This window comes from Stenella coeruleoalba (genome assembly GCF_951394435.1).
Source record: "Stenella coeruleoalba genome assembly, chromosome: 8".
In the NCBI taxonomy this organism is placed as follows: domain Eukaryota; kingdom Metazoa; phylum Chordata; class Mammalia; order Artiodactyla; family Delphinidae; genus Stenella; species Stenella coeruleoalba.
Genome location: NC_137154.1, coordinates 71184152 through 71210463, shown reverse-complemented (window position 1 = coordinate 71210463; position 26312 = coordinate 71184152). Strand labels below are relative to the sequence as shown.

Below are 26312 nucleotides of genomic sequence, written 5' to 3'. Positions count from 1 at the left end.
GGAACCGTTTAAACTCATCACAGAGGTAAAGCTTGTTCATATAAGAATATGAAATATATTCAGTACTTGGAAGATGTATTTTAGATTATAAAATCTACTCTGAGACTTCAAGACAGTGTCCTCTTTCTTAGCCTGCTTAACACCATTTCTTAATAACTAATGCAATGAATTAATAAGTGTCTACAGTGAAAAATACTTCCTGTAGCTTTCTTTCTATGATACACTTACAAGGGCATCAATTAACATATTTGAAGAAAAGGGGTTATTTTGTTGTGTTTTACTCTTGTTTTTTTAATTATTAGAAACGAGTTAAGGAAAACAGTTACCTGGGCTTGATATTTTCGAACTTTAGTTATTTGATTGGCCTTTGCCTCCATCCTGCCCACCAATGCCTCCAGTTCGCACTCTAGGTTGTCTTTCAGTTCAGTGGTTGGTGATTCTTGGATAAGTTTCGCAAGCTGCTGGTGGTCACTGTATAAAAAACAGGAGAGCCTGGTTAAGTTTCCTGTGTCAGCTGGTTAAGTCCACTACATCTCACTCCCCATGGGACCACTGCTCTGCGCATTAAAAAACGACTCAATTTTGGGACTTCCCTGGTGGTCCAGTGGTTAAGACTTCGCCTTCCAGTGCAGGGGGTGCAGGTTCGATCCCTGGTCAGGGAGCTAAGATCCCAAATGCCTTGCGGCCAAAAAACCAAAACATAAAAAAACAGAAGCAATTCTGTACCAAATCCAATAAAGACAATGGTCCACATAAAAACAAACCTAAAAAAAAAAAAGACTCAACTTTTAAAAATAGAGCAAAATTTTCCATATTATTAGTGATAGTGTAAAAGTTTAAAAAAGGTACTGGATGCAAATGCAAGAAGAGTTCTTAATTTCAAAGCACTTATTATTTACATCTCTACCTCCCCCACAAGAGCATTACATATGTAGAAAAGGAAAGTCTAGAGAAGGATCTTGTTCTTCAAACACTCAATTCCTAACTTATCAGTTACGTATAGCCAAAGTCAATGTAGATCAAGCTCCCAAACAAGGAAATAAAACTTAAATGTAAACCTTGGTCTCCAAAACATTTAACAGTTATAGAAAAAGGAGAGATTTCACCCAGAACAGTTGTATTGGTTAAAGTCCTAGTAACTTGTTCAGTGGTTGGTGCAAGGACTGTGTTCAACAAATATTTCTTAAAATATTGAAATATGACAGAATTAATAAAGTCACCAAGAAGTTAAATGAGGTTTTAGAACTAAATATAACTAAAAAAACAAAAAAGCTGAAACTCACAAGCTCATTTGCCCAAATTCATCTTGTAAAGTCTCTAAGACTTCTGCCAGCTCTTCATTAATGCTGCTAGAGGGGGAAGGCGTTGCTGACTTCTTGCTTTTCCCACTTCGTGAAGACACTTGCTTTGCCAAAGGAACACTGCTGACTACTCGGTCGTTGCACAAGACTTTACTGTGTTGCTTCATTAGATGTAAGACATGCTGAACATTGGCTACCACAGCATGGCTAGGGCTGGTGGACTGAAGGAAAATGAAGAGAAGTAATTGAAGCCACATCCTCTGGAAAAATGTTTTCTCTTTCCCCCCTAAGCCTGGGTAAAAACACCCTCTCCGCCTCTGCAGAAAAGCCTGTGATACAAACCTCCTGGTGTACAGTGCATCTCCAGTCTCCCCTTACTCTCCACCCTAGTGTTATCTACTACACACCCATCTCTATTAGCTATGGACGAACATCCCAGCTGTCCCCTGCTCCCAGTCTCTTCAGTCTCTAACTCCACAGTTCTATCAGTTATCCTCCAAAAATATTATTCTGATCACGTTCTTCCATTTGACACCCTTTAATGTTAAGCTCGTTGACTCTAATGTCCAAACTCCTCAGCACAGAAATCAAGGCCCTATAACACTAAGCTGCAACTTCTACACCTTGGCCGCATGTCCCACTATCTCCTACCTGCTCTCCACTATTTGAATGAACTGTATTTGCACATGCCATTTCTTTTGTGTGCCAATTTTTATACCTTTTTTTTTTTTTGCAGTACGCGGGCCTCTCACTGTTGTGGCCTCTCCCATTGAGGAGCACAGGCTCCAGACGCGCAGGCTCAGCGGCCATGGCTCACGGGCCCAGCCGCCCTGTGGCATGTGGGATCTTCCTGGACTGGGGTACAAACCCATGTCCCCTGCGTCGGCAGGCGGACTCTCAACCACTGCGCCACCAGGAAGCCCCTATACCATTTTTAAAAACCCAGTTCAAATACATGATTTGTAAAGACTTTCTTAAAACATCCAGGTAATTAATTGGTCCATTCTCAGATCACCTATAGCATTTATCTCGATCACAGGATTTATCACAATATATTGTAATTGTGTTTGCATGTCTTTTTCACCTATTAAGTAGTGTAAGCACTTCCAGGTGGTACAGACTATTACCGTATTCATTTCTCTGTCCTCTAGTAGGAAGCATTAAGTTCATGTTTGTCACATAAGCAACGGGAAAAACCTGGTAGCCCTCTCAAAATTTTTGTTTTTGTTTTGAACACTGAACAAGTCTCAATGTGTAACTTCAATTTATAAACAGACGGTTGGGCCAACTTGGCTCCATAAGCTAGTTTAAAATGCAGATTCCTAGGTAGCATGCCAAACTCAATCAGTGTGTGGTCAAGGCTTAGAAATGTACATTTAAAAGTCTGCCAGTTGATTCTAATCAGCCAGGTTTACAAACCACTCAGCTAAACTAAACAGATGCTCTTTTTATCCTAGTTTTTGTTGTTAGGTAGCAAACTGAATTTAGTAATATATATACAAAGATGTATATACCACATCCAAGTGGGGTTTATTCCAGGAACGCAAGGCTAGTTCAATGTTTGAAAATGAATCTATGTAATCCAGCATATCAACAAGGTAAACAAGAAAAATCACATAACCATATCATTTGATGAAGAAAAGCATTTGAAAAAATCCAACACCCATTAAGGGTATAAACTTGCAGCAAAGCAGGAACAGAGAAATTTCCTCAAGTTGACAAAGAGCACAAAGAACCTACAGCTAATATCATACTTATCGGTGAAAGACTGAATGCTTTCCCCTGAAGATCAGCAAAACGGCAAGGATATCCACTCTCATCACTCTTACTTACAACATGATACAGGAAATCCTAGCCAGTGCAGTAAGGCAAGAAAGGAAATAAAAGGCACACAAATTAAAAAGGAAGAAATAAACTACCCTTATTTACAAATGACATGATTCTTCACATAGAAAAGCTTACGTAAATCCAAAAAATAATTCCTAGGACTAATAAGTGAATTCAGCAAGGTCACAGAATATAAGATTAACATAAAAACTCAAATATAATAAAATGATCATGTAGAAGCTGAAATTAAAACAACACAATTTACAACTGCTCAAAAAATTTGTATATAAATCTGATAAAACAGGAATGGGACTAGTATGATGAAAATCCTAATGAAAGAAATCAAAGATCTAAGTAAGTATGAGATGTACCATTCTCATGGGGTGAAAGACTCAACAAGGATGTCAATCCTCCCAAATTAATACAGTTCCTATCAAAATTCCAGCAAGACCTTTTCTTTGGTAGAGAAGTTTTTTCTAAAATTCACATGCAAAGGCAAAGGAACTAGAAGAGCTAAAAGAATCTTGAAGTTATTTTTCCTGTTATTTTTCCAACTCTATTTATTAAGGAAATTTTATGTCTTGAATCTAGTAATTAAAAAAATTGGAACGTGTATTTTGTCTTTTAAATTTCATTTTTTCTAGTAATTCACCTTTATTTCACTTTACAAATGTACTGGTTTATGACTCTATAAATAAAAATAAAAACTGGTCCTCCACAACAGATAAGTTTGGGAAACGCTCAGATGACAGCACATTCTTAGCTGTTTGAATATTTCACAAAAAGTACAAATTACAACTTCAAAAGACCTCAGGCTGAAAAGCCCTATGTTTGAACCTGTCCTGTTCAAGTATTAATGACTTCAGTGAGAATTACCAAAGATAGGCAGATTAAGTTTGGGGATAACACATACATAACAGAAAACTGAACTAGATTCTAATCTAATGTGGGATAGGGTGAATCAATTCCTGTAGTGCTCCATTTGATTAAAAATTCTGTATAAAAAAATCAACTCCACAAGTATAGGACCTAGATAGGCTGATGCTAAGACTAAGTAGAAGACCTGTTACTTCAGATGACTCTAGAATTAATGAGTGAAAGGGATGCTGTGGCTTCCCCATAACATTAATGTGATACTAGGCTGAGTTAACAGACTATCCAGAACATGACCAAGACTCTCTATCCTGTGCTAGACACACCACATTTAGAGGACTATATTCGATTCAGGAAGGGAGTGAGGAGATGGTTAAGAAACTCATAAAGGGCTTCCCTGGTGGCACAGTGGTTGAGAGTCCGCCTGCCGATGTGGGGGACACGGGTTCGTGCCCCGGTCCGGGAAGATCCCACATGCTGCGGAGCAGCTGAGCCCATGAGCCATGGCTGCTGAGCCTGCGCGTCCAGAGCCTATGCTCTGCAACGGGAGAGGCCACAACAGTGAGAGGCCCGCGTACCGCAAAAAAAAAAAAAAAAAAAAAAACTCATAAAGCATATCTTACGATGAATAGCTGAAGAAAAAGAATTATTTATAACCTAGAATAAGGAGATGAGAATAAAGATACAGTTATCTGGGACTTCCCTGGTGGTCCAGTGGTAAAGAATCCGCCTTCCAATGCAGGGGACGCAGGTTCGATCCCTGGTCTGGGAACAAAGATTCCACATGCTGTGAGGCAACTAAGCCTGTGTGCCACAACTACTGAGCCCGGGTGCCTCAACTAGAGAGCCCACGGGCCGCAAACTACAGAGCCCACATGCTCTGGAGCCTGCGTGTTGCAACTAGAGAAGAGAAAATCGGCACACCACAATTAGAGTGAAGCCCGCACACTGCAATGAAGAGCCTTTGCACCGCAACAAGATCCTGCATGCCTCAACAAAGATCCCACATGCTGCAACTAAGATACAACACAGCCAAAAACTAGTTAATTAAAACAAAAACAAAAAAAAACCCTTAATCTATTATCAATATAAGGTTTAAAAAAAGATACAGCTATTTTCTAAAGTTTTAAAATTTTCCTATTGTTAAGGGTTCATTTGGTCTATGTGGATCCCTGAGAACAGAAAAAAATACCAATGAGTAGAATTTATAGTGACAGATTTCATCTCACTTAAGAACTTTCAAATAAAGCTGTCTAGAACTGTGAAGGGCTGTTTGAGGGTATAATGAGGTCTCATCAGTAGATGTATTTGGACAGAGTACATGACCATTATTCTGGATGCTTACATAACGAAAACATTGGACAGGGAACTGTACTAAGTGGGTCCCAAATCTAAATGAACATTAGATTGAGACTCGGGAACAACTGACTATACTTTCTAGGTCCCACACCCAGAAAATTCTGATTTATCAGAACTGTGGTGGGGCCTCGTAATCTGCTTTTTCAGATGCATAGTCAATGATTCTGATGCAGCTAGTCATCCTTTGAGAAACTTTCCAGCCCAAATCAAAGATTCTGTGGCAAAGTAGAAGAACCTTGGTTAGGAACAAAGGTTCAAAGATGAACCTTTTGACCTTGGTAGGTCAAAAGATGGTCTGCAATCTAAGAAGAGGTTAAATTTAGGGTAAAGGAAAGCCAACGACAAAACTTTTTAAAAGTGATTTGGCCGCACGCATCTACAAAGGGCAAGTGGAAAAGCTAGGAAATAGTTCATTCCCTAAGCTTTCACTGAGGATTTACTGTGGGGTTAAAATAAACAAATAGGGCTTCCCTGGTGGCGCAGTGGTTGAGAGTCCGCTTGCCGATGCAGGGGACATGGGTTCGTGCCCCGGTCCGGGAAGATCCCACATGCCGCGGAGCGGCTGGGCCCGTGAGCCATGGCTGCTGAGCCTGCGCGTCCGGAGCCTGTGCTCCGCCACGGGAGAGGCCACAACAGTGAGAGGCCCGCGTACCGCAAAAAACAAAAACAAAAACAAATAAATACCTAAAATTAAAATTTACTCCTCAAGCTTCTCAAATTCACAATCTAGTTGGATACTCAAGGCATCTATAACCAGCAACACAAACATTAATGAAAAAGTGGTATAAACTAACACAATGTTAAGCACTTCTTAGAAATCACCCAGTACTTGCTGATATTTGATAAAATTATCATCTCCACATTTTTAAGCACTAAAGGAACTTAAGATTCAAGTCTATGTATGACTGCTTCTTGGAGAATGAATCCTATACGTAATAAGCATGTGAGGACAAAGAGGATGTGACTTCTTTTCATTTAAATATCTATCTATATCTAAATATAAATCAACAGGGCTGATCCTAAAAATCCAGTGCTACAAATATACTATTTCCTATCTGCAACCACACCTTCTGCAAACCAGAGTCTCTGCTTTTGCTCCTAAGTTCCCTTCTGCATAGACTCTACCTGCTTTAACGTGTCCCCCCAGTCTCCTCCCTGCTCCCCCAGTCCCATAAAACTTTCCTTCATCTCGTTCTCACATCACTATGATCCAACTAGTAAAAAAACAGAAAAATATTTCCGCCGTTTATAGGTATACAGGCAGATGAGTGGATTTAATTCAAAGATCTAAGTTGTACCAAAAAAGCCAGAGTTCGACCAACTCACCTTTCCAGCTACAAATGGCATATCACCCAAGCATAATCTATAATGTGGTTGTGCGGCAAAATAGTTCCTAGAACCTTTCTGCATGGAAAAGAAAAAAGAAGAGCAATTTTACTCACATGATGATAAAAGCTGGCCATATAGGACTAACCTGAAACTTCAGCTTACTGCTGGGCTACTGCTTGTTTTATCTCTATAGGCATTATGGTCTGGAGTTCCTAATAATGCTTGTCACCACATATCCTAGCCTAGGAAAGGCTAGGAAAGAAAAAACAGTTCCTGACAAAACATCAGTTACAGTCTCAGTAGAGAAACTGTGTGTGTGTGCACGCGCACGCGTGCATGTGTATATACACAAACTTTTAAGTGCAAAAGATAATGCGATACTGAACAATAACTAACATTTGTGCGGTGCTGTGTAGTTCTAACACTTTCAGATATATTATCTCACTGTCAGGGTGAAAATTTAGAAGTAGGTATTACTTATCCCCATTTTCCCCATGAAGAAACTGAGAATGAAAGAGATTTACTCATCCAAGGTTGAAGTACCACATGGTTTGTAAGTGTTTTCACATAAACTACGCCAAGTAATAACCAGCACTTTGACTTAATGGTTATTTTTTCATACCTTTTCTGGTGGTTTTGACTTCTTTTTTTTAATTCTTTTTGCATTGGGAACACATGAAGTTGCCTTATCTTCAAAGATAAGTCTATTTCTTTCTAGACCAATCTGCAACTAGGAAAAATATGAGAGCCTAAAGTTAATACTGTAGAAATAAAAGCTATGATTCAAATTTGAGATCTGCCATGTAAAGGCCTGTTAAAAAAACCTACAGTAGTATCGTATAGTATAGAATGAAAAACCCATCATAGCTGTGTAGCTATATCTGGAATCAATCCGTCAACATTTATCCAATATTTTAAATCAATACCACTCTCTCAATTTACTTAAAGTGCTGTCCTATAATTTGTCCTTTCACTTAGCCTGGAAACGTTTAGCTCCTTATTTGAGGTTGGTCCTTAAATTATATCTAATGAGTTAAAGGCAGTATTTCTAACTCCAAACCAATGTTTCAACATTTTCTTCTTGTCACACACAGCATATACAACAGCGTTAGACACAAAGCAGCTGGAGAACAAAGTACAATTTCTTCCTCTTTTAAAAACTCATACACTTAACAATGTAAGAAAAAGGAACTGGAAATCTATGTCCAAAACAACTGGGAGGTATATCAGAGAATGTTATCAAGCCCTTTTCTCTAGAAGCTTAGTAACTACATTAATTTAATATGGTAGAAATTCCATAAACAATTACTAAGGATTTCAAACAAGGACTGCTGTTTTCAACTTTCCTTAAAAAATATAATTACATACATATACACAGGTATGTGTGTGTTCGTGTGTGTCTGTGTTCATGTGTATTTGTCTAGAATAGTGGTTTTCAAACCTGCCTATGTATCAAAATTGTCTGGAGTTTATGAGAAAATTCAGATTGTTAGGTGCCTCTCCAGACGTCATGATTTTAAACATTCCAGGCTGAGGAAATTTTTATTTTAAAAGTATTTTAAAGTTCTTCAGGAAATTATGATGGAGCTCACACACTCAGAACCAATGGATTAGTTAAAAGAAATCCTGAGATCATTACTAATGCTTCCCACAATGACTGCATTCTTTAGGGATAGAATTTATTCAGTGACAAAGGAACACAGGGATTCCTACTCTCAGGAGTGTCTACATTCCCACACATCTAACGATGCTTTATACGTAGTAAACTGAATGGACATAATTCCATGAACATGAAATCACTACTCTGGAAGACCTATGAAGCCAATGAGTTTGAAGAGTATACAAAACAAAAAAAATGTGAACTATTTTAACTTCCTAAGTTCTTCCCAGTAGCTGTCATATATTTGTGTGGCAGAGTTTTAACATTTGTAAGTGCTTTCATTATATTTCCTCTTGTTGGAACTCTCCAACATTAAGAAGATGTAAAATAAAGACCAGTATCAGTGGTAAAATCCCAAGCTCCGAATGGTTACATATCTCGCCCAGGACTACACAAATTATGGTTAGACTTGGAACCATGTATCAACCCCGGCCCCTGTTCTACCACAACAGTGTTCACTATCAGAACTCAGAACTCAAAACCTTTACTGATATATTATCAGTAATAACTGATTTGTCCCAACATTTTGCCTGCTAAATACAAAATAAAACTACCACAAAATAATTTTTTAAATTCATAAAATAATGAACTTGTTAATTCTGTATTCCATGTATAGTAGAACTCACCACCACAGTGTATATAAAGCATAACTTTAAAGTTTGCATGTTATGAGTGAGGAAACAAAGGCACAGTAAAGTGGCCTACCTACCCTAAAAAGTGGAATGGGGAGAGAAATCAAGTAATTTCAAAATTTGTTGGTGGTCAAAAATAAAGCCACATGACTATATAACTCAGAAAGCACAGAGAGGTAAAAAGTACATACGAATTGATCAGAAGGTAAATATTTGAGAAAGAAAATATATCGCGTTTAATAGAAAGAGAATATGTTAAGTCAATGAATTCTGGGAAGCACTGGAAAAAATAGACAAGATAACAAAGATGAGATAATAGATGTTTACAGTCCTGCGAGCACATTTATGAAGTGAGCCCAGGACACCGTTGGCATCTGGCCACAACCTGAACTGCAGAGCCTCCTCTCCTAATTGTTTTGGAATCAGGACCTGCTTTTTGTGTTAATATTATGAGAAAAGATACATGTAAATGTTATAAAACTTAAAGACTTTGGAAGGGGAGGGGCAATAAACAAGAGGTATTTGAATTAATAAGCTCACATGGGGAGAGTCTTCAGTTATAAACAGAAGTATTTTATTTAGCCTGTAAGATTTGTTGGATATAGAAATGTTGCTGTATCTTCTAGAAATGCAGTTCTAGTTGGTATATATAAATTCAATGATTCTGTGAATTCACACTGCCTCACCTATTCTACCTGGTGGCCACTGCATGGGATAAAAATTCAAGGCTAGAAATGAGGAGAGCTCATTTTCCTTATATGGTGGCTTTTGTAAATTAGTATGGGTCACCACCTGTTGTGTAGCCCACTACCTCAGCTACTGTCCTGGTGTCTCGAGGCCACCAAAAAAGGGAAGCACTTACAAGCAGGATACTGAATGAGGCTTTCAAACATTTCCAATAGTGACTAATGTGAAAAGTTTTAGATGATTACATATTATATTATGTACACAGTCGCTGATATTTTTTAGTCTATTGATTTAAAAAAAAATAAAGCTGATAGAAAGCCCACAATTTAAAAAACCCTAAAGAATTGCTCAGCTTTTACTTTCTGTCTGTAAAAATATGTTTATAGTTTTCCATATTAAGCTAAGCCTGCAAATTTATATATTGGATCATTCCAAATTATAAATAATCAAAGCAGCGCACATCTACATCTATTTATATATAAAGAGTAGCATGAAATGTGAGGAGCCTACCTGCTCACATTTCAACTTACCTGGGCTGCCTTAGCTTGCATACGTTTCCTTTCCTGTTCTTCTTGATGGAGTTTTGCTTCTAACTCTTGCATTTTTTTCTAGTGATAAAAATATTAAAAGTGATAATAGTGAAAAGAGTTTCAGTGTCTATTTGTAAAATTTTTATCCATGACTCTCCTTTGCAATTCCACAGAATTAGGGGTAAAATTCACGGGCAAAGAACACAGCCTCTGTATGAAGCCATATAGGCTACAACAGCGGTCCCCAACCTTTTTGGCACTGGGGACCGGTTTCTCATGGAAGAAAATTTTTCTACGGATGAGGTTGGGGGGGGGGATGGTTCAGGCAGTAATGTGAGCCATGGGGAGCAGCAGATGACGCTTTGCTCGCTCACCCACCACTCATCTGCTGTGTGGCCCGGTTCCTCATCAGTTGGGGACCCCTGGGCTACACGGAAGCTGAATCTGAAACTTTATAGTCTCAGTGGTATTAAATACTTCCCAAATGAATCAATTAAGACTAAAATTAGGACTTCCCTGGTGGCGCAGTGGTTGGGAATACACCTGCCAAGGCAGGGGACACGGGTTTGATCCCTGGTCTGGGAAGATCCCACATGCTGCGGAGGAACTAGGCCCATGCGTCACAACTGCTGAGCCTGAGCTCTAGAGCCTGCGAGCCACAACTACTGAGCCCACATGCCACAACTACTGAAGCCCGTGTGCTCTAGGGCCCACGTGCTGCAACTACTGAGTCTGCGTGCTGTAGCTACTGAAGCCCGCGTGCCTAGCGCACATGCTCTGCAACAAGAAAAGACACTGCAATGAGAAGCCCGTGCACCACAAGGAAGAGTAGCCCCCGCTCACCACAACTAGAGAAAGCCCGCGCACAGCAACAAAGACCCAATGCAGCCAAAAATAAATAAAAATTAAAAAAAAAAAAAAAAAAAACTAAAATTAGTTCAGAGAACAAAAACGAAGTGATACAAGCCTTAAGGATACTCAAAAACACTTCATCTTTCAACATTTTCAAAACGAACTCCTTCCTTATGTACACTAAGATGATAAAATGTGAACTTTCTCTCCAAATTTACATTTCTTCCTTTAAAAAAAATTCCCATATGTTTCTTTGATACAAGGTCATTTTTTTTCCTATAAAATATCCAATTTTACATAAGAACCAATATTATGCATTGATGAGTATAAAAGATTCTCACTGACTTCTGCAAGGGCCTGCATTGTGGTAAGCTTGTTATACTCCTGTTCAAGAAGATCCAATTTTTCAAGTTGGTTTTGAACATGCGTTTGATCATGTTGTCGTTCTCTTTCTAGGGAAACCTGGGAAACAATATTAAATACAGCATAATAATTTGACAAAAAACTGAAAAACTAACACTGAGAGTACTATGCTACTTGTCTGGCTTTTACTTATTTTTGATTATTCAAAGTTCTTATATTTTTAGTGTACTATTTTATACTTACATATATGTTATTATACTACAAGACTATAAAACACAATCACAGTAGTCTCTGATTTTTGTGGTCTCCACTTGCCTAGTGGAGTGGCTATAAATACTTGTTGGACAAGTGAAAATAATACTTTTAGAAAGGTGTTCCTATGAATAGTTTTTCATTCATGACGTTTCTATCCTAAGTATCTGATCTACAGGTCTTAATCAAAAGTAATCTAAATTCCCTGAAAAAATTAAAAGGAATCTGAGATTCCTTCACCATATAAAACCTTGAAACATAACCAGGCAAAAAACCCAATAACCTAAAATGAGACTAACCAGCTTTACTTGAGAAAAGGTAGGCTATGACCATGACAATTATAAAACTGACTTTTACAAGTCAGTCCTTTGAAAAATCAAAAAAATACTAAGTTTCTTCAGACTCACAGACTTAGAAAACAAACTTATGGTCACCAAAGGGGAAAGGTGAGGGGGACAGATTAATTGGGAGTTTGGGATTGACATGTACACACTTCTATATTTAAAATTGATCACCAACAAGGACCTACTGTATAGCATATGAAACTCTGCTAAATATTCTATAATAACCTAAATGGGAAAATAATTTGAAAAAGAATGGATACATGTATATGTATAACTGAATCACTCTGCTGTACACCTGAAACTAACACAACATTGTCAATCAACCCCATTCCAATATAAAATAAAAATTAAAAAGTACAAACTTCCAGTTACAAGTAAAATAAGTACTAGGGATGTTGTCTGGCTTTTCATACAACTACTTAGGTACTACAGAGGAATTCCAGGAAAATAATATTAAGATGAAACCAGAGGAAAATTAACAAATACAAGTGAAATCTTGTTCTTATTATATACTATTATAACATTTGGTTCTCTATACTAAGACTTGTTAATACGCTCTGAATGAAGGTATTTACTAGACATATAGGCTACACACAAATAGTTGTAATTAGTCTGGTTCTCTAACATAGTTAATCTCTTAATTAAGGCAATAATCACAGTTTTGGTACGTAACATTTACGCTTCCTCTGAATTCTACGCAAAACATCCATCATTTTTTTTTTTTTTTTCAGGCTTAGGGTCAAGGATTTGAAAAGACTGCCACCTATCAGATTTAAGGACTGACAGCCACAGGATAAACCATTAAACTAGGATAAGAAGTGGAAGTATGCTAAACTGAGGTCTACTGGTAAAAAGCAAAACATTAAGCACGTGAACTTGTAAACAGTGTATCTTCATATACAAGTCTATAGCAATAGGTTTCATACTAACAGAAATTTGAATATGACAAAGTAATACAAACCAATAAATTTCTCAGGAATTTGTGTGAACTACTAATTTCCTCCTACCTACCTTAGCGGATAGTTACTGCCCTTGAAATAATACATTGAGTTAAATGTTGGCACAAATCACACTTCACTTCCAATATTGGAACCACTCATAAAATGGGCTAATCAAACTTTACTGATGAAAACAGGGCTTAATTCAAAGACATACATATATATATATATATATATATTTGTCTAACAACTATATCAATATTAGTCAAGACATCTCACGGTTGTCTTACAGATGCTTTCTAACCCGAGAACAGAAATATGCCAATGAAGAGAACTGCGTATTACTGTACATAACGTTTTGCCATTTCCAATCAGATTTAACTCACCATCCCTTTCCCAAACCCCATCCATCACATAAAAGTGTCAGAGAAAACACAGAAATAATAATAATTGCATAGCAAGTTTGAAGAAAGGGAACTCTTCAGATGCAAAAAAGATAAATCAAAAGCAAGTAATACTGAAGCCAAATATTACACGAGGCAAGACTATAGCCTTGGTGTATAAGATACACAAGGAACGTGACATAAATTTCAGGCAACGTACCATCTGCACGATGCAGGAGCCCAAAGCCAACAAATTATCATAAATGCAGACCAGAAACAGGGAAACCCATCAAGCCCCAGCAAAGGCAAATCCACAACCATTTCATAAGGCTGCCTACACAACTTAGAAGTATGGAATTCCCAAGATAAACAACTCCAAAGAATAAGAGTTCATCATAAAAATATATATATACGTATACAGTTCTCATAAGAAAAAAAATGATTTTAAGACTGGGAATTTTTATAGTGTTCAAAGAGATAAAATGAAGGAATAAAAAGCAAAGTAATGGTAAATTAAAATAACAACAAAAATAGGTGGACTGAAGAGGACCCAACTGGAAACAAAAAAATATGGTCACAAATAAACTCAATGGCATAGTAAAGAGACCTATAATACAAATGAAAATTGCTGAAACATCCTCTTAAATATTGTTGTGCAATCAAATATTTCTTTGATATCTCCAACTATGACTGAAAGCTGACTGAGGTGGAAAGCATTTAATTTCTTTCACACTGCAGAGTACCTAGCAAAATATTAAGCATATAAACATTCAACTTTTGCATAATAAAGTTAAGATGCCCAGAAACTATGGTATTCATGATGAAATCAAATTCTATATTCATAATAGGAAAAGGAGGTATGTTTTAAAAAAATATATTCGAGACTGATATTGCAGATGTCCTCTTGTAAATGCATAGGTTACTTAAATTAAAATACCTCTGGTTTGACAGAGCAAAATATTTTTGTTAAAATAACAACGGTAAAAAATCTTTCAAAGTATAAAGAACCTTGAAATGTGCTACCTGAGTTGAGTCTTTAAACAAAATTCAAGAGGCAGAGAGGTACATAATATGCTTATTTATACTTCTGATAACGTACAAAGAAGTTAACATGACCTGAAAAGAAAACACAATTAAATGTGTAGTATTTTTCCAATTTAAGTAAAACTCTACCAAATACAGCAATAACAATGAAGACCAATCAAATCTTCAGACACCATAACTGATCCCAAGTAATTTCAGTCCTGTGCTGTTGTACTGTTCCAAAGCAGAAGCTGTTAAAGCTGTGTGTAGAGGATATGGCAGTGTGTGTGAGGGTCATCCAAAAAGGAAACTCCTCTATTTAGCTTCGCTGAAAAAACAAACCACATTTTTCTCAAAGCTTCCACTAGCAGTTTTTCAAAATGAACTACTGGTACTATTATCTTTTAAGATGGACGGAGAATTGATTACTTGTAACAGCACCATTAGTCCTCACTGAGAAAAAAGGTCTTTATATCAACTTAATTTTCTCTATAACTAACTTTTCTTGAGAGTGACTCTATGAAGTAACATACCTGTTTCTCTAATACAGATGTCCTCTCCATTTCTGCATGCTTTATCATGTTACGCATGTATTCCAATTGTTTTTCTAAAAGATTACATTTATTTTCTGCAGCTAACAGCTGAGATGTCAGCTCTAAAAAGAATTCGTAAGAAAAGCAGAAATCAGCTCACTCGCAGAAGTTTTAGTTTTAAGAACCTGCTTAACATGAATCTACAGTATATATAATAAACATTTTCCAATAGCTCTAGAAGCCTTTTCAGATGACCTAAGTCATTCTCTTTCTGTATGTTAGTCTAATCTGCCTTGAATTCTGACAGTAAATATAATACAGGACGTCAGCACTTGTTCCACAAAATGCTCCCAAATATAAATGTAATTTTGTAGTGCTCGAAGACACTAAGCACTAGAAAACACTAATGTGGAATTTCTTTTAGAGTGATTTTACCATACTTATTTTGATAGTGTTTCATTTCTTTCATAATTAAACAAACCTTGATTGTGCTTTGATTCCTCATTCTTTGAATTCTCCCTTTCTTGTATCTGTTCATCCAGTACTTTCTTATATTCAATTGTTTCTTTAGACAAGGTTTTCACACTTTCTTCTGCCTGAATCCTTTCAAGTTCTAAACGTCGAATTTTATCTTGAAGATTCTTCAGAGCAGAAAATATAGCTGCCAAATACAAACATGGATACTATAATACATACGGAAAAAGTTCACTGAAAAAGAATAAACTCATCTAAATAAAAAATAAAATTGATGGAGGATCACTCTTTGGGAATTATCATCACATGGTAATTGTTTAAAAAACTCCATTTAAAGACATCTTTTGAGTCTCTGAAATGTGCTAGGTACTCAAGTAAAAAATGCCATGGTAAAAACATTTCAAAGATTTTATAAAATGGTAAAAATATTTAGCTAATCATACAAAATTCATAAACTGTCCCAAGGCACATTATTAACTATAAATATTTTGTTTTACTAATAGGATCACATGCAGAATCCAATTATAGAGCTAAAAATAGTCAAGCACATAAAGGACTATTTCTTTTTGATCTCAAAAAAACCCCTAAGCACTCTGCCCATCAAAAAGCTTTTGATTATAAAATAACACATATTCACTGTAGAAAGCACAGGAAAATACAACAAAGAAAAGAACAGATAATCCTGAGATACTGACTATCAATTTTGGTCATTTCTTTCAGTCTTTTCCTATGTGTATAACATAAATTGAGATCAAAATTGATCTAAGTGTTTTCACTTAGCATTATGGAACTGCGAGCATTCCCTCATGCAATCAGATAGACTTAAAAGATTATTTCCTTGTGACCAATTAGTAATTGAAAAACTAAGTTACTGGATCAAAGAATATTCATATTTTATTTACTTATTTTTATTTTAAACATTTATTTATTTGGCCACAGACGGTCTTAGCTGTGGCACACGGGATCCTCATTGTGGCATGCAGGATCTTTACTTGTGGCATGTGGGCTCTTAGTTGCGGCATGCGGGATCTAGCTCCCTGGCCAGGGATTGAACCCGGGCCCCCTGCATTGACAGAGCAGAGTCTTAACCATTGGACCACCAGGGAAGTCCCAGAATATTCATATTTTAAAGACCCTTGAGCAAAGTACCTTCAAAAAGTGTTTTATCAATTTGTACTTTCATCAGAAGTACATGTCTTTGCCAATATAGACCATCACTAATTACAATATCTACCATTCTGATTAAGAAACCCATATTACTCTGGTTAGTTTATTTTGCATTTCTATTAAAAGTTTAAATATTTTGTTATATATTGTTGGCCGTCTTTTATGAATTTCTGTGCCCATTTTTCATTAGTCTCCCCATTCCATTTTATTGTCTTTAATTCTAGTTTTGATACAAAGATGTTTTGATTTTTCATAGCTATATCTAACAATCTTTCCCATCAAGTTCTTTGTTAAGAAGTTCTTCTGTAACCTCGATTAGATAAACTTTGTATTTTCCTTTATTATAGTTTCATACACTTTTACATTTAATTCTTTAAGTCAAATAAAAGTCAATACAAACATTTTTGTATTGAAGGAAGAACTTTAAATGGCAACTTTATCATATACCAAGTTCACACATATATCTATACATACAGATATAATTATTACTTACACATACCCAAGACAGTTTCAGGACTTTCTTTTACTCTGGTTTCATTAATATTATGCCAGTATTTTCATTACTAAAACTTTATAATATAAACATCAATTCTGCCAGTCTCCCACAGTATATAAATCTTTAAAACATTTCAAAATTATTCTTACCAATTAAATATTCAGAATCATTTCACCTAAACAATGATTTAAATAAAACTTCATGTAAATTATACAATAAGTAGGAAGAACTACCATCTTTTAAAAATCGAGCTTTCTCACTAAAAACAAGGCACCCATTCCCATGTATTAACCTAATTCATTAATTCAACAAGTTTTTCAGTGCCTAGGATGTGGCAGGCCCCAAATAGGGGAATGATACCTTTTATAATATAGCCAGCTTATTCTTGCTGGTATGCAATGAGACTACAATCTAATTAGAAAGAACACAGATATGAAACACGAATACACACACTCAGAAATCTGAAAAACCAACTGAGAAGACTAAGAGAATAGGAAAACAGCCCAGACATAAGACTAGTATTTAAAGGAACAATAATTCTTTGATATACCTGGAATAATCAGATAAAAAATGTAATAGATTTTTTTTGTGTGTGGTACGCGGGCCTCTCACTGCTGTGGCCTCTCCCGCTGCGGAGCACAGGCTCCGGACGCGTAGGCTCAGTGGCCATGGCTCACGGGCCCAGCCACTCCGCGGCATGTGAGATCTTCCCGGACCAGGGCACGAACCTGTGTCCCCTGCATCGGCAGGCGGACTCTCAACCACTGCGCCACCAGGGAAGCCCCACCCAACATAGGAGCACCTCAATACATAAGGCAAATACTAACAGCCATAAAAGGGGAAATCGACAGTTAACACATTCATAGTAGGGGACTTTAACACCCTACTTTCACCAATGGACAGATCCTCCAAAATGAAAATAACTAAGGAAACACAAGCTTTAAATGATACATTAAACAAGATGGACTTAATTGATATTTATAGGACATTCCATCCAAAAACAACAGAATACACATTTTTCTCAAGTGCTCATGGAACATTCTCCAGGATAGATCACATCTTGGGTCACAAATCAAGCCTTGGTAAATTTAAGAAAACTGAAATCGTATCAAGTATCTTTTCCGACCACAACACTATGAGACTAGATATCAATTACAGAAAAAGATCTGTAAAAAATACAAACACATGGAGGCTAAACAATACACTACTTAATAATGAAATGATCACTGAAGAAATCAAAGAGGAAATTAAAAAAATACCTAGAAACAAATGACAATGGAGACACGACGACCCAAAATCTATGGGATGCAGCAAAAGCAGTTCTAAGAGGGAAGTTTATAGCAATACAATCCTACCTTAAGAAACAGGAAACATCTCGAATAAACAACCTAATGTTGCACCTAAAGCAATTAGAGAAAGAAGAATTAAAAAACCCCAAAGTTAGCAGAAGGAAATAAATCATAAAAATCAGATTAAAAATAAATGAAAAAGAAATGAAGGAAACGATAGCAGAGATCAATAAAACTAAAAGCTGGTTCTTTGAGAAGATAAACAAAATTGATAAACCATTAGCCAGACTCACCAAGAAAAAAAGGGAGAAGACTCAAATCAATAGAATTAGAAATGAAAAAGGAGAAGTAACAACTAACACTGCAGAAATACAAAAGATCATGAGAGATTACTACAAGCAACTGTAGTAATAAATGTCCAATAAAATGGACAACCTGGAAGAAATGGACAAATTCTTGGAAAGGTACAACCTGCCAAGACTGAATCAGGAAGAAATAGAAAATATAAACAGACCAATCACAAGCACTGAAATTGAAACTGTGATTAAAAATCTTCCAACAAACAAAAGCCCAGGATCAGATGGCTTCACAGGCAAATTCTATCAAACATTTAGAGAAGAGCTAACACCTATCCTTCTCAAACTCTTCCAAAATATAGCAGAGGGGGGAACACTCCCAAACTCATTCTACGAGGCCACCATCACCTTGATACCAAAACCAGACAAGGATGTCACAAAGAAAGAAAATTACAGGCCAATATCACTGATGAACATAGATGCAAAAATCCTCAACAAAATACTAGCAAACAGAATCCAACAGCACATTAAAAGGATCATACACCATGATCAAGTGGGGTTTATTCCAGGAATGCAAGGATTCTTCAATATATGCAAATCAATCAATGTGATAAACCATATTAACATATTGAAGGAGAAAAACCACATGATCATTTCAATAGATGCAGAGAAAGCTTTCGACAAAATTCAACACCTATTTATGATAAAAACCCTGCAGAGGGGCTTCCCTGGTGGTGCAGTGGTTGAGGGTCCGCCTGCCGATGCAGGGGACACAGGTTCGTGCCCCGGTCCGGGAGGATCCCACATGCCGCGGAGCGGCGGGGCCCATGAGCCATGGCCGCTGAGCCTGCGCGTCCGGAGCCTGTGCTCCGCAACAGGAGAGGCCACAACAGTGAGAGGTCCGCGTACGACAAAAAAAAAAAAAACAAAACAAAACCCTGCAGAAAGTAGGCATAGAGGGAACTTTCCTCAACATAATAAAGGCCATATATGACAAACCAACAGCAAACATCATCCTCAATGGTGAAAAATTGAATCATTTCCACTAAGATCAGGAAAAAGACAAGGTTGCCCACTCTCACCACTCTTATTCAGCATAGTTTTGGAAGTTTTAGCCATAGCAATCAGAGAAGAAAAGGGAATAAAAGGAATCCAAATCTGAAAGAAGAAGTAAAGCTGTCACTGTTTGCAGATGACATGATACTATACATAGAGAATCCTAAAGATGCTACCAGAAAACTATTAGAGCTAATCAATGAATCTGGTAAAGTAGCAGGATACAAAATTAATGCACAGAAATCTCTGGCATTCCTATACACTACTGATGAAAAATCTGAAAGTGAAATCAAGAAAACACTCCCATTTACCACTGGAACAAAAAGAATAAAATATCTAGGAATAAACCTACCTAAGGAGACAAAGACCTGTATGCAGAAAATTATAAGACACTGATGAAAGAAATTAAAGATGATACAAATAGATGGAGAGATATACCATGTTCCTGGATGGGAAGAATCAACATTGTGAAAATGACTCTACTACCCAAAGCAATCTACAGATTCAATGCAATCCCTATCAAACTACCACTGGTATTTTTCACAGAACTAGAACAAAAAATTTCACAATTTGTATGGAAACACAGAAGACCCCAAATAGCCAAAGCAATCTTGAGAACGAAAAACGGAGCTGGAGGAATCAGGCTCCCTGACTTCAGACTATACTACAAAGCTACAGTAATCAAGACAGTATGGTACTGGCACAAAAACAGAAATATAGATCAATGGAATAGGATAGAAAGCCCAGAGATAAACCCAGGCACATATGGTCACCTTATCTTTGATAAAGGAGGCAGGAATGTACAGTGGAGAAAGGTGCTGGGAAAACTGGACAGGTACATGTAAAAGTATGAGATTAGATCACTCCCTAACACCATACACAAAAATAACTCAAAATGGATTAAAGACCTAAATGTAAGGCCAGAAACTACCAAACTCTTAGAGGAAAACATAGGCAGAACACTCTATGACATAAATCACAGCAAGATCCTTTTTGACCCACCTCCTAGAGAAATGGAAATAAAAAGAAAAATAAACAAATGGGACCTAATGAAACTTCAAAGTTTTTGCACAGCAAAGCAAACCATAAGACCAAAAGACAACCCTCAGAATGGGAGAAAATACTTGCAAATGAAGCAACTGACAAAGGATTAATCTCCAAAATTTACAAGCAGCTCATGCAGCTCAATAACAAAAAAACAAACAACCCAATCCAAAAATGGGCAGAAAACCTATACAGACATTTATCCAAAGAAGATATACAGAGTGCCAACAAACACATGAAAGAATGCTCAACATCATTAATCATTAGAGAAATGCAAATCAAAACCAATGAGATATCATCTCACACCAGTCAGAATGGCCATCATCAAAAAATCTAGAAACAATAAATGCTGGAGAGGGTGTGGAGAAAAGGGAACCCTCTTGCACTGTTGGTGGGAATGTAAATTGATACAGTCACTATGGAGAACAGTATGGAGGTTCCTTAAAAAACTACAAATAGAACTACCATATGACCCAGCAAATCCACTACTGGGCATATACCCTGAGAAAACCATAATTCAGAAAGAGTCATGTACCAAAATGTTCATTGCAACTCTATTTACAATAGCCCGGAGATGGAAACAACGTAAGTGTCCATCATCGGATGAATGGATAAAGAAGATGTGGCACATATATACAATGGAATATTACTCAGCCATAAAAAGAAACGAAATTGAGCTATTTGTAATGAGGTGGATAGACCTACAGTCTGTCATAGAGAGTGAAGTAAGTCAGAAAGAGAAAGACAAATACCGTATGCTAACACATATATATGGAATTTAAGAAAAAAAAATGTCATGAAGAGCCTAGGGGTAAGACAGGAATAAAGACACAGATCTACTAGAGAATGGACTTGAGGATATGGGGAGGGGGAAGGGTAAGCTGTGACAAAGCGAGAGAGAGGCATGGACATATATACACTACCAAACGTAAGGTAGATAGCTAGTGGGAAGCAGCCGCACAGCACAGGGAGATCAGCTTGGTGCTTTGTGTCCGCCTGGAGGGGTGGGATAGGGAGGGTGGGAGGGTGGGAGACGCATATTTATACAGATGTATATGTATACATGATTCACTTTGTTATAAAGCAGAATCCAGCACACCATTGTAAAGCACTTATACTCCAATAAAGATGTAAAAAAAAAATGTAATAGAAAAAGAGAAAATTAATACATGCCATTTGAGTTGTTTTGCCTGTTTTGAACCACTGAGTATTTACTAAACTTTGTAATAGCAAACATTTCTTGCATTCCTTCATTAAACTGTACCTAACAGTAAATGATTTTGCTAGTATTTTATTTTTGCATTTACAGTTATTATTGCAATTGGCTGGAACACTCTATTGTTTTTGATACATCACCCACTATGATATTGCAGGGATATGCTAGATTAACGAAAAGACCCAAAAAGTATATGCTTTCCTTCACTGCATTCTGAAATGGCTAATATATCATGGAGATTGTTTATTTAAACATTTCTCAAAACTTATTCCCTAAAACTACTCGGGGCTAGAACCTTACCGAGACTTTGACAGTTTTAAGCATTTTTTTCTAGTCAACCCCCTCCCCCTCATTTCTGTTTAAAAATATTTTATTAAGACACCCAAATTTATTAACAGAGAACTGAACTTAATAGTCCTACAGTCATCTATCATATTCTCCTTATTTCTAACTATGTGAATAATTGATTTATGTTCTTTCCTTAAAATCTTAGCATTTCTTTAGAATCTTTCTCAGAAGTTCCTTGGAATCTTCAGCATTTTTATTTCAAAACAAAACAAACGCCAAACATTACTTCTTTCTCCCACTTGTCTTTGCTCTATTGGTTCTTTAACAAACTTAAATTAATGCTTCGGTTTTCTTTTTCCAGTTTCACTGACAAATACTTGACATACATCAATGTATAAGTTTAAGGTGTCCAGCATGATGGGTTGATTTATATGTATTGTGAAATTAACACAGTAGGTTTAGTTAACTTCTATATCTCATATTCATACAGTAAAAATAAAAAGAAATTTCTCCTTGTGATGAGAACTCTTAGGATCTACTGTCTTGACAACTTTCCTATATATCATACAGCAGTGTTAACTACAATTATTTTCATTCTTTTCTTGATCGATAATGAAAGTATTTAAGATTATATGAATTTCCTTCCAAGTACTGCAATCCATAAGTTTAAGTATGTAATGCTTAACTGTTTTCTTTTGCAAAAAATCTGAATGCACGTTAAGCAGGATTTAGGAAAAAACAGAAATGAAAAGGAAAACCAAGAGACCCACAATCCTATCATCTCAGTATAATAATTATAAACATTTTGTTGAAATCCTTCTGGATTTTTCTATGCTTTTATAAGTTAGTGAAATTATCCCTTTGCTAGCTGATATCACACTTATTGAAATATGAGTATTTCTCCATGTCAATCTATAGATACATTTCTAGAATTCCATCCTTATACATACTTGTCTAGGAACTTTCTGTTCCACTAATTTCTAGTTCTGAACTGGCTCAAACCACACTTCCTATTTTTATAGCTCTATAATCTGTTATTAGTTGACATGGTGAGGCCATCCTTTATATGAGTGAAGCCTTCTATTAAAAGAAAAAATGCAGCTCTCACACATCATTCTTTAAGTGATATTCACAATATTAAGAGTTTCCACTGAGGAATATTGCACAGCTCCATTTATTCAAGTCTTCAAGTATTCTCCTCACAGAGCACACAGAACAGGCCTAGGCTGATTCACCTCAGGTGACTTTTCTACCATGGCCTCCTTCCCAGGCCAGGTGGCTGAGCGATTCCAGTTCCTTTTCTCCAATTAGATTTGCAAAGGAAGCATTATTCCAGAAGCCACTTCACCTGGGCCTAAAGCTCTGTCTCCAGTTGCTACCTAGATTTAAAATCCCAACTTCTCCCCTTCTGTACCCCAATACCTAAATGAGGCTTATATCTAATACCAAGACTCCTCGGAGTGTCCCTGAGGCTTTTGGCCTTAAATTCATTTTATTTCTGGCACCTAGCTATTTCCCTTTCTTAATTTAAAGCTGGGTTTTATTTGTTATTTATCATATGAAACTGCTGATATTTGTCTATGACAATTATTCTGACAGTAATACTGCCATCATCCTTTTTATTTATGTTCCTAACATGTCTTCGCCAGCTTTTTACTTTTAATCTGTGTCATTCTGTTTGGCTTAAAAAGCATATACTGACTCGAGTTTTTCTTTTTCTTTTTAACATAATCAATGTCATCACATCTGATAAATGTCACCCTATTTTTTTCACTGTATTATTTCTAATTTTATTTCCTTGATTTTTCTTTATTATATTTTACTGTATGAAGTATATATATATATATATAGCATACATCTTGGGAACTGTTTGTCTGGCTTATACATGTCTTTTCCTGGTAATTTCCTCTTACCTCAACATGCCTATAAATACAACTGATGTATTCCTTTAGTACCCTCTCACAAATATGGCCACAGCTGACTGACCCACAGGGATACCCAACTGAAGCCCAGACAATGGCTTTCTTCTTGGGACTTTTGGACTCTGGCCCCAAAAGCTGAAGCCAGAATTAGTTCAACTTAAAACTCAAGCTTTTAGTAGCCATGTTTCCTGATATGTGGAAAAGCTGTTCTGTGGCTAGAGAAAATGAAGCTAGCTAGAAGAATTTAAAAAATAGATGGGGAGAAAGTGTTGGTCATGTTTGAGTCCCTGGTTTCTAATTTCTTTAAGTCCACCCGTATATCTGCCTTTCTGTTCTTGGTTGTTCAATCCTCCCTTGCATGTTTGTAAACCAAAAAGATTCTTTGCCAAAGCTAGTTCAGACTGGGAATGTCTATCACTTATAGCTAAGTTTTTATTAACTGCTCTTTGTTTTCTAAGTTTTTATTAAATAAATCCAGTACCATAAAGATGCAAAATGACTTTATTCTACCAAATGGCTAATATATATTTAAAAATATATAAACACATAAGTACATATGCACACACATCCCTGAATACATTTTCTATGTCAAAAATGAGATTCTGTATGAAAGGAAGTTCATGTACATTATATCTTCACTTTAAGAGTTACATTTGGCATAGTTTTTCAGCTTTATATTTAGTTTTCATACAAACATGCCTGCTTTATTGAGTTAAAAACATTCTAGGTGATGAAATGATGGATCTTACGTTTTTTGTTTTTCCTTAGAAAAGTATGTGAGTGAGCTCTTGCTTTTTTCTCCCTTCTACTGCCCTCACATCTATGAGGTCATGCACTGCTGCATTTATGTTCAAATAACCACATTACCTAGAAATTCCCTTGAGTGAAAAATATTCTATGTAGAAATGAAAAATGAGAGATTTTTAACTTCATATATTGGGAAGGTATACAGTGGGAAATACATTTCTAGAACAAGAAGCAAATTCAAACACTGAAAGATGGAAAAAAGTGACATACTAAAATACTGTACATATTTATTTTCACAAATAGACCTTCCACAGCAAACACTAGATTTAAAATTTTTATCCTCCTTACCCACAGTATCCCTGAACATACATTTCAAAATTAAATACATTTTGGTTAGTTGAGTAGGAGAGTGCAAATTGCCTCTGGAAAACTTAGCGTCAAAGATAGATACCAAGTTTTCCTTAAACTTTAATCATCTCTGAAATGTGAACTCCGTAGAGGGAAGAGACAACCTATTATTCATAATTCAAACGCCAATGCTACATATCATGTGTGGCACATAGTTGGTATGTAGATGTTTCAATAAACGTATCTAGGAAAGTCTCCATGATTATTCATCTAAAATATAAATTAGAAGACACGGCAGCAATCTCTTTCTAACTCTTAACCTAATAAAATTAAACCTCATCTTAGTAATTTATAATTCCTTCTTTCCCTAAGACAATCAGTGATTCCCCACCTTCACTGCATTTTCTGTACTACTTGGTGAGCTTTAAAAAATCCTAATGCCCAGAATATATCCCAAACAAAAACAAAAAACCCCAAAACCCCCAAACAAGCAAAAACCACCACAGAATATTTGGAATGAAAGGCAGGAGTCCAAGATCCTCAGGTGATTCTAATGTGCAAAGTTTGAAAACTTTCTAGTAACATCTAGAGCACGAAAAGAATGAAAGACTTTCTCCTCTTCTCAATCTAGCCTGTCATTCATTCAGAATTTGGGGTACATTAAGCCTAGCAGACCTCAGTATCATCTCATTAACAACAAAGTGGGGTCTATCTGTTATCTGGAATACTTCTATCACTAATTTATCAGCACAAGTTTGCTGCAGATTAAGGGGGGGGGACATTGGGGGACCCAAATCACTAGTACACATCTTTAATTTCCCTAGTATTTTTCTGTCTTTGGAGTTCTCTACCCTTCTGACTATTCCCACTAATTTTAGCTCACTATTTAAACAGTGCTATTTTCCAAAACCCTTTCCCCCTCTACTTTCTTTCCAGAGAACCCCCTCCACACACATATAGCTTCATTTACTACCGTATCCCTGTTCATGCCTGAGTTCATTAGTGCAGAGTTCTTTTACACTTCACTTTTATTTTCATTTGCTTACTATTTCATCTCCACCTAACTCATAGGCATCTCAAATT

The 26312-nt window shown here is 36.5% G+C and overlaps 1 protein-coding gene across 1 annotated transcript in view; it reads right to left on the bottom strand.

Annotated features, from left to right (window-relative positions):
- The window catches only part of CEP57 (centrosomal protein 57), a 47943-nt gene that overhangs the window by 3170 nt on the left and 18461 nt on the right, over positions 1–26312 (bottom strand). Inside the window, exons 3-10 of the mRNA XM_079930349.1 lie at positions 15368–15547; positions 14887–15008; positions 11396–11512; positions 10199–10276; positions 7312–7419; positions 6687–6764; positions 1284–1522; positions 327–471 (exon numbers count right to left, since the gene is read on the bottom strand). Coding sequence (XP_079786475.1) covers positions 327–471; positions 1284–1522; positions 6687–6764; positions 7312–7419; positions 10199–10276; positions 11396–11512; positions 14887–15008; positions 15368–15547 — 1067 coding nt within the window. The remainder of the gene's footprint in view (positions 1–326; positions 472–1283; positions 1523–6686; positions 6765–7311; positions 7420–10198; positions 10277–11395; positions 11513–14886; positions 15009–15367; positions 15548–26312) is intronic.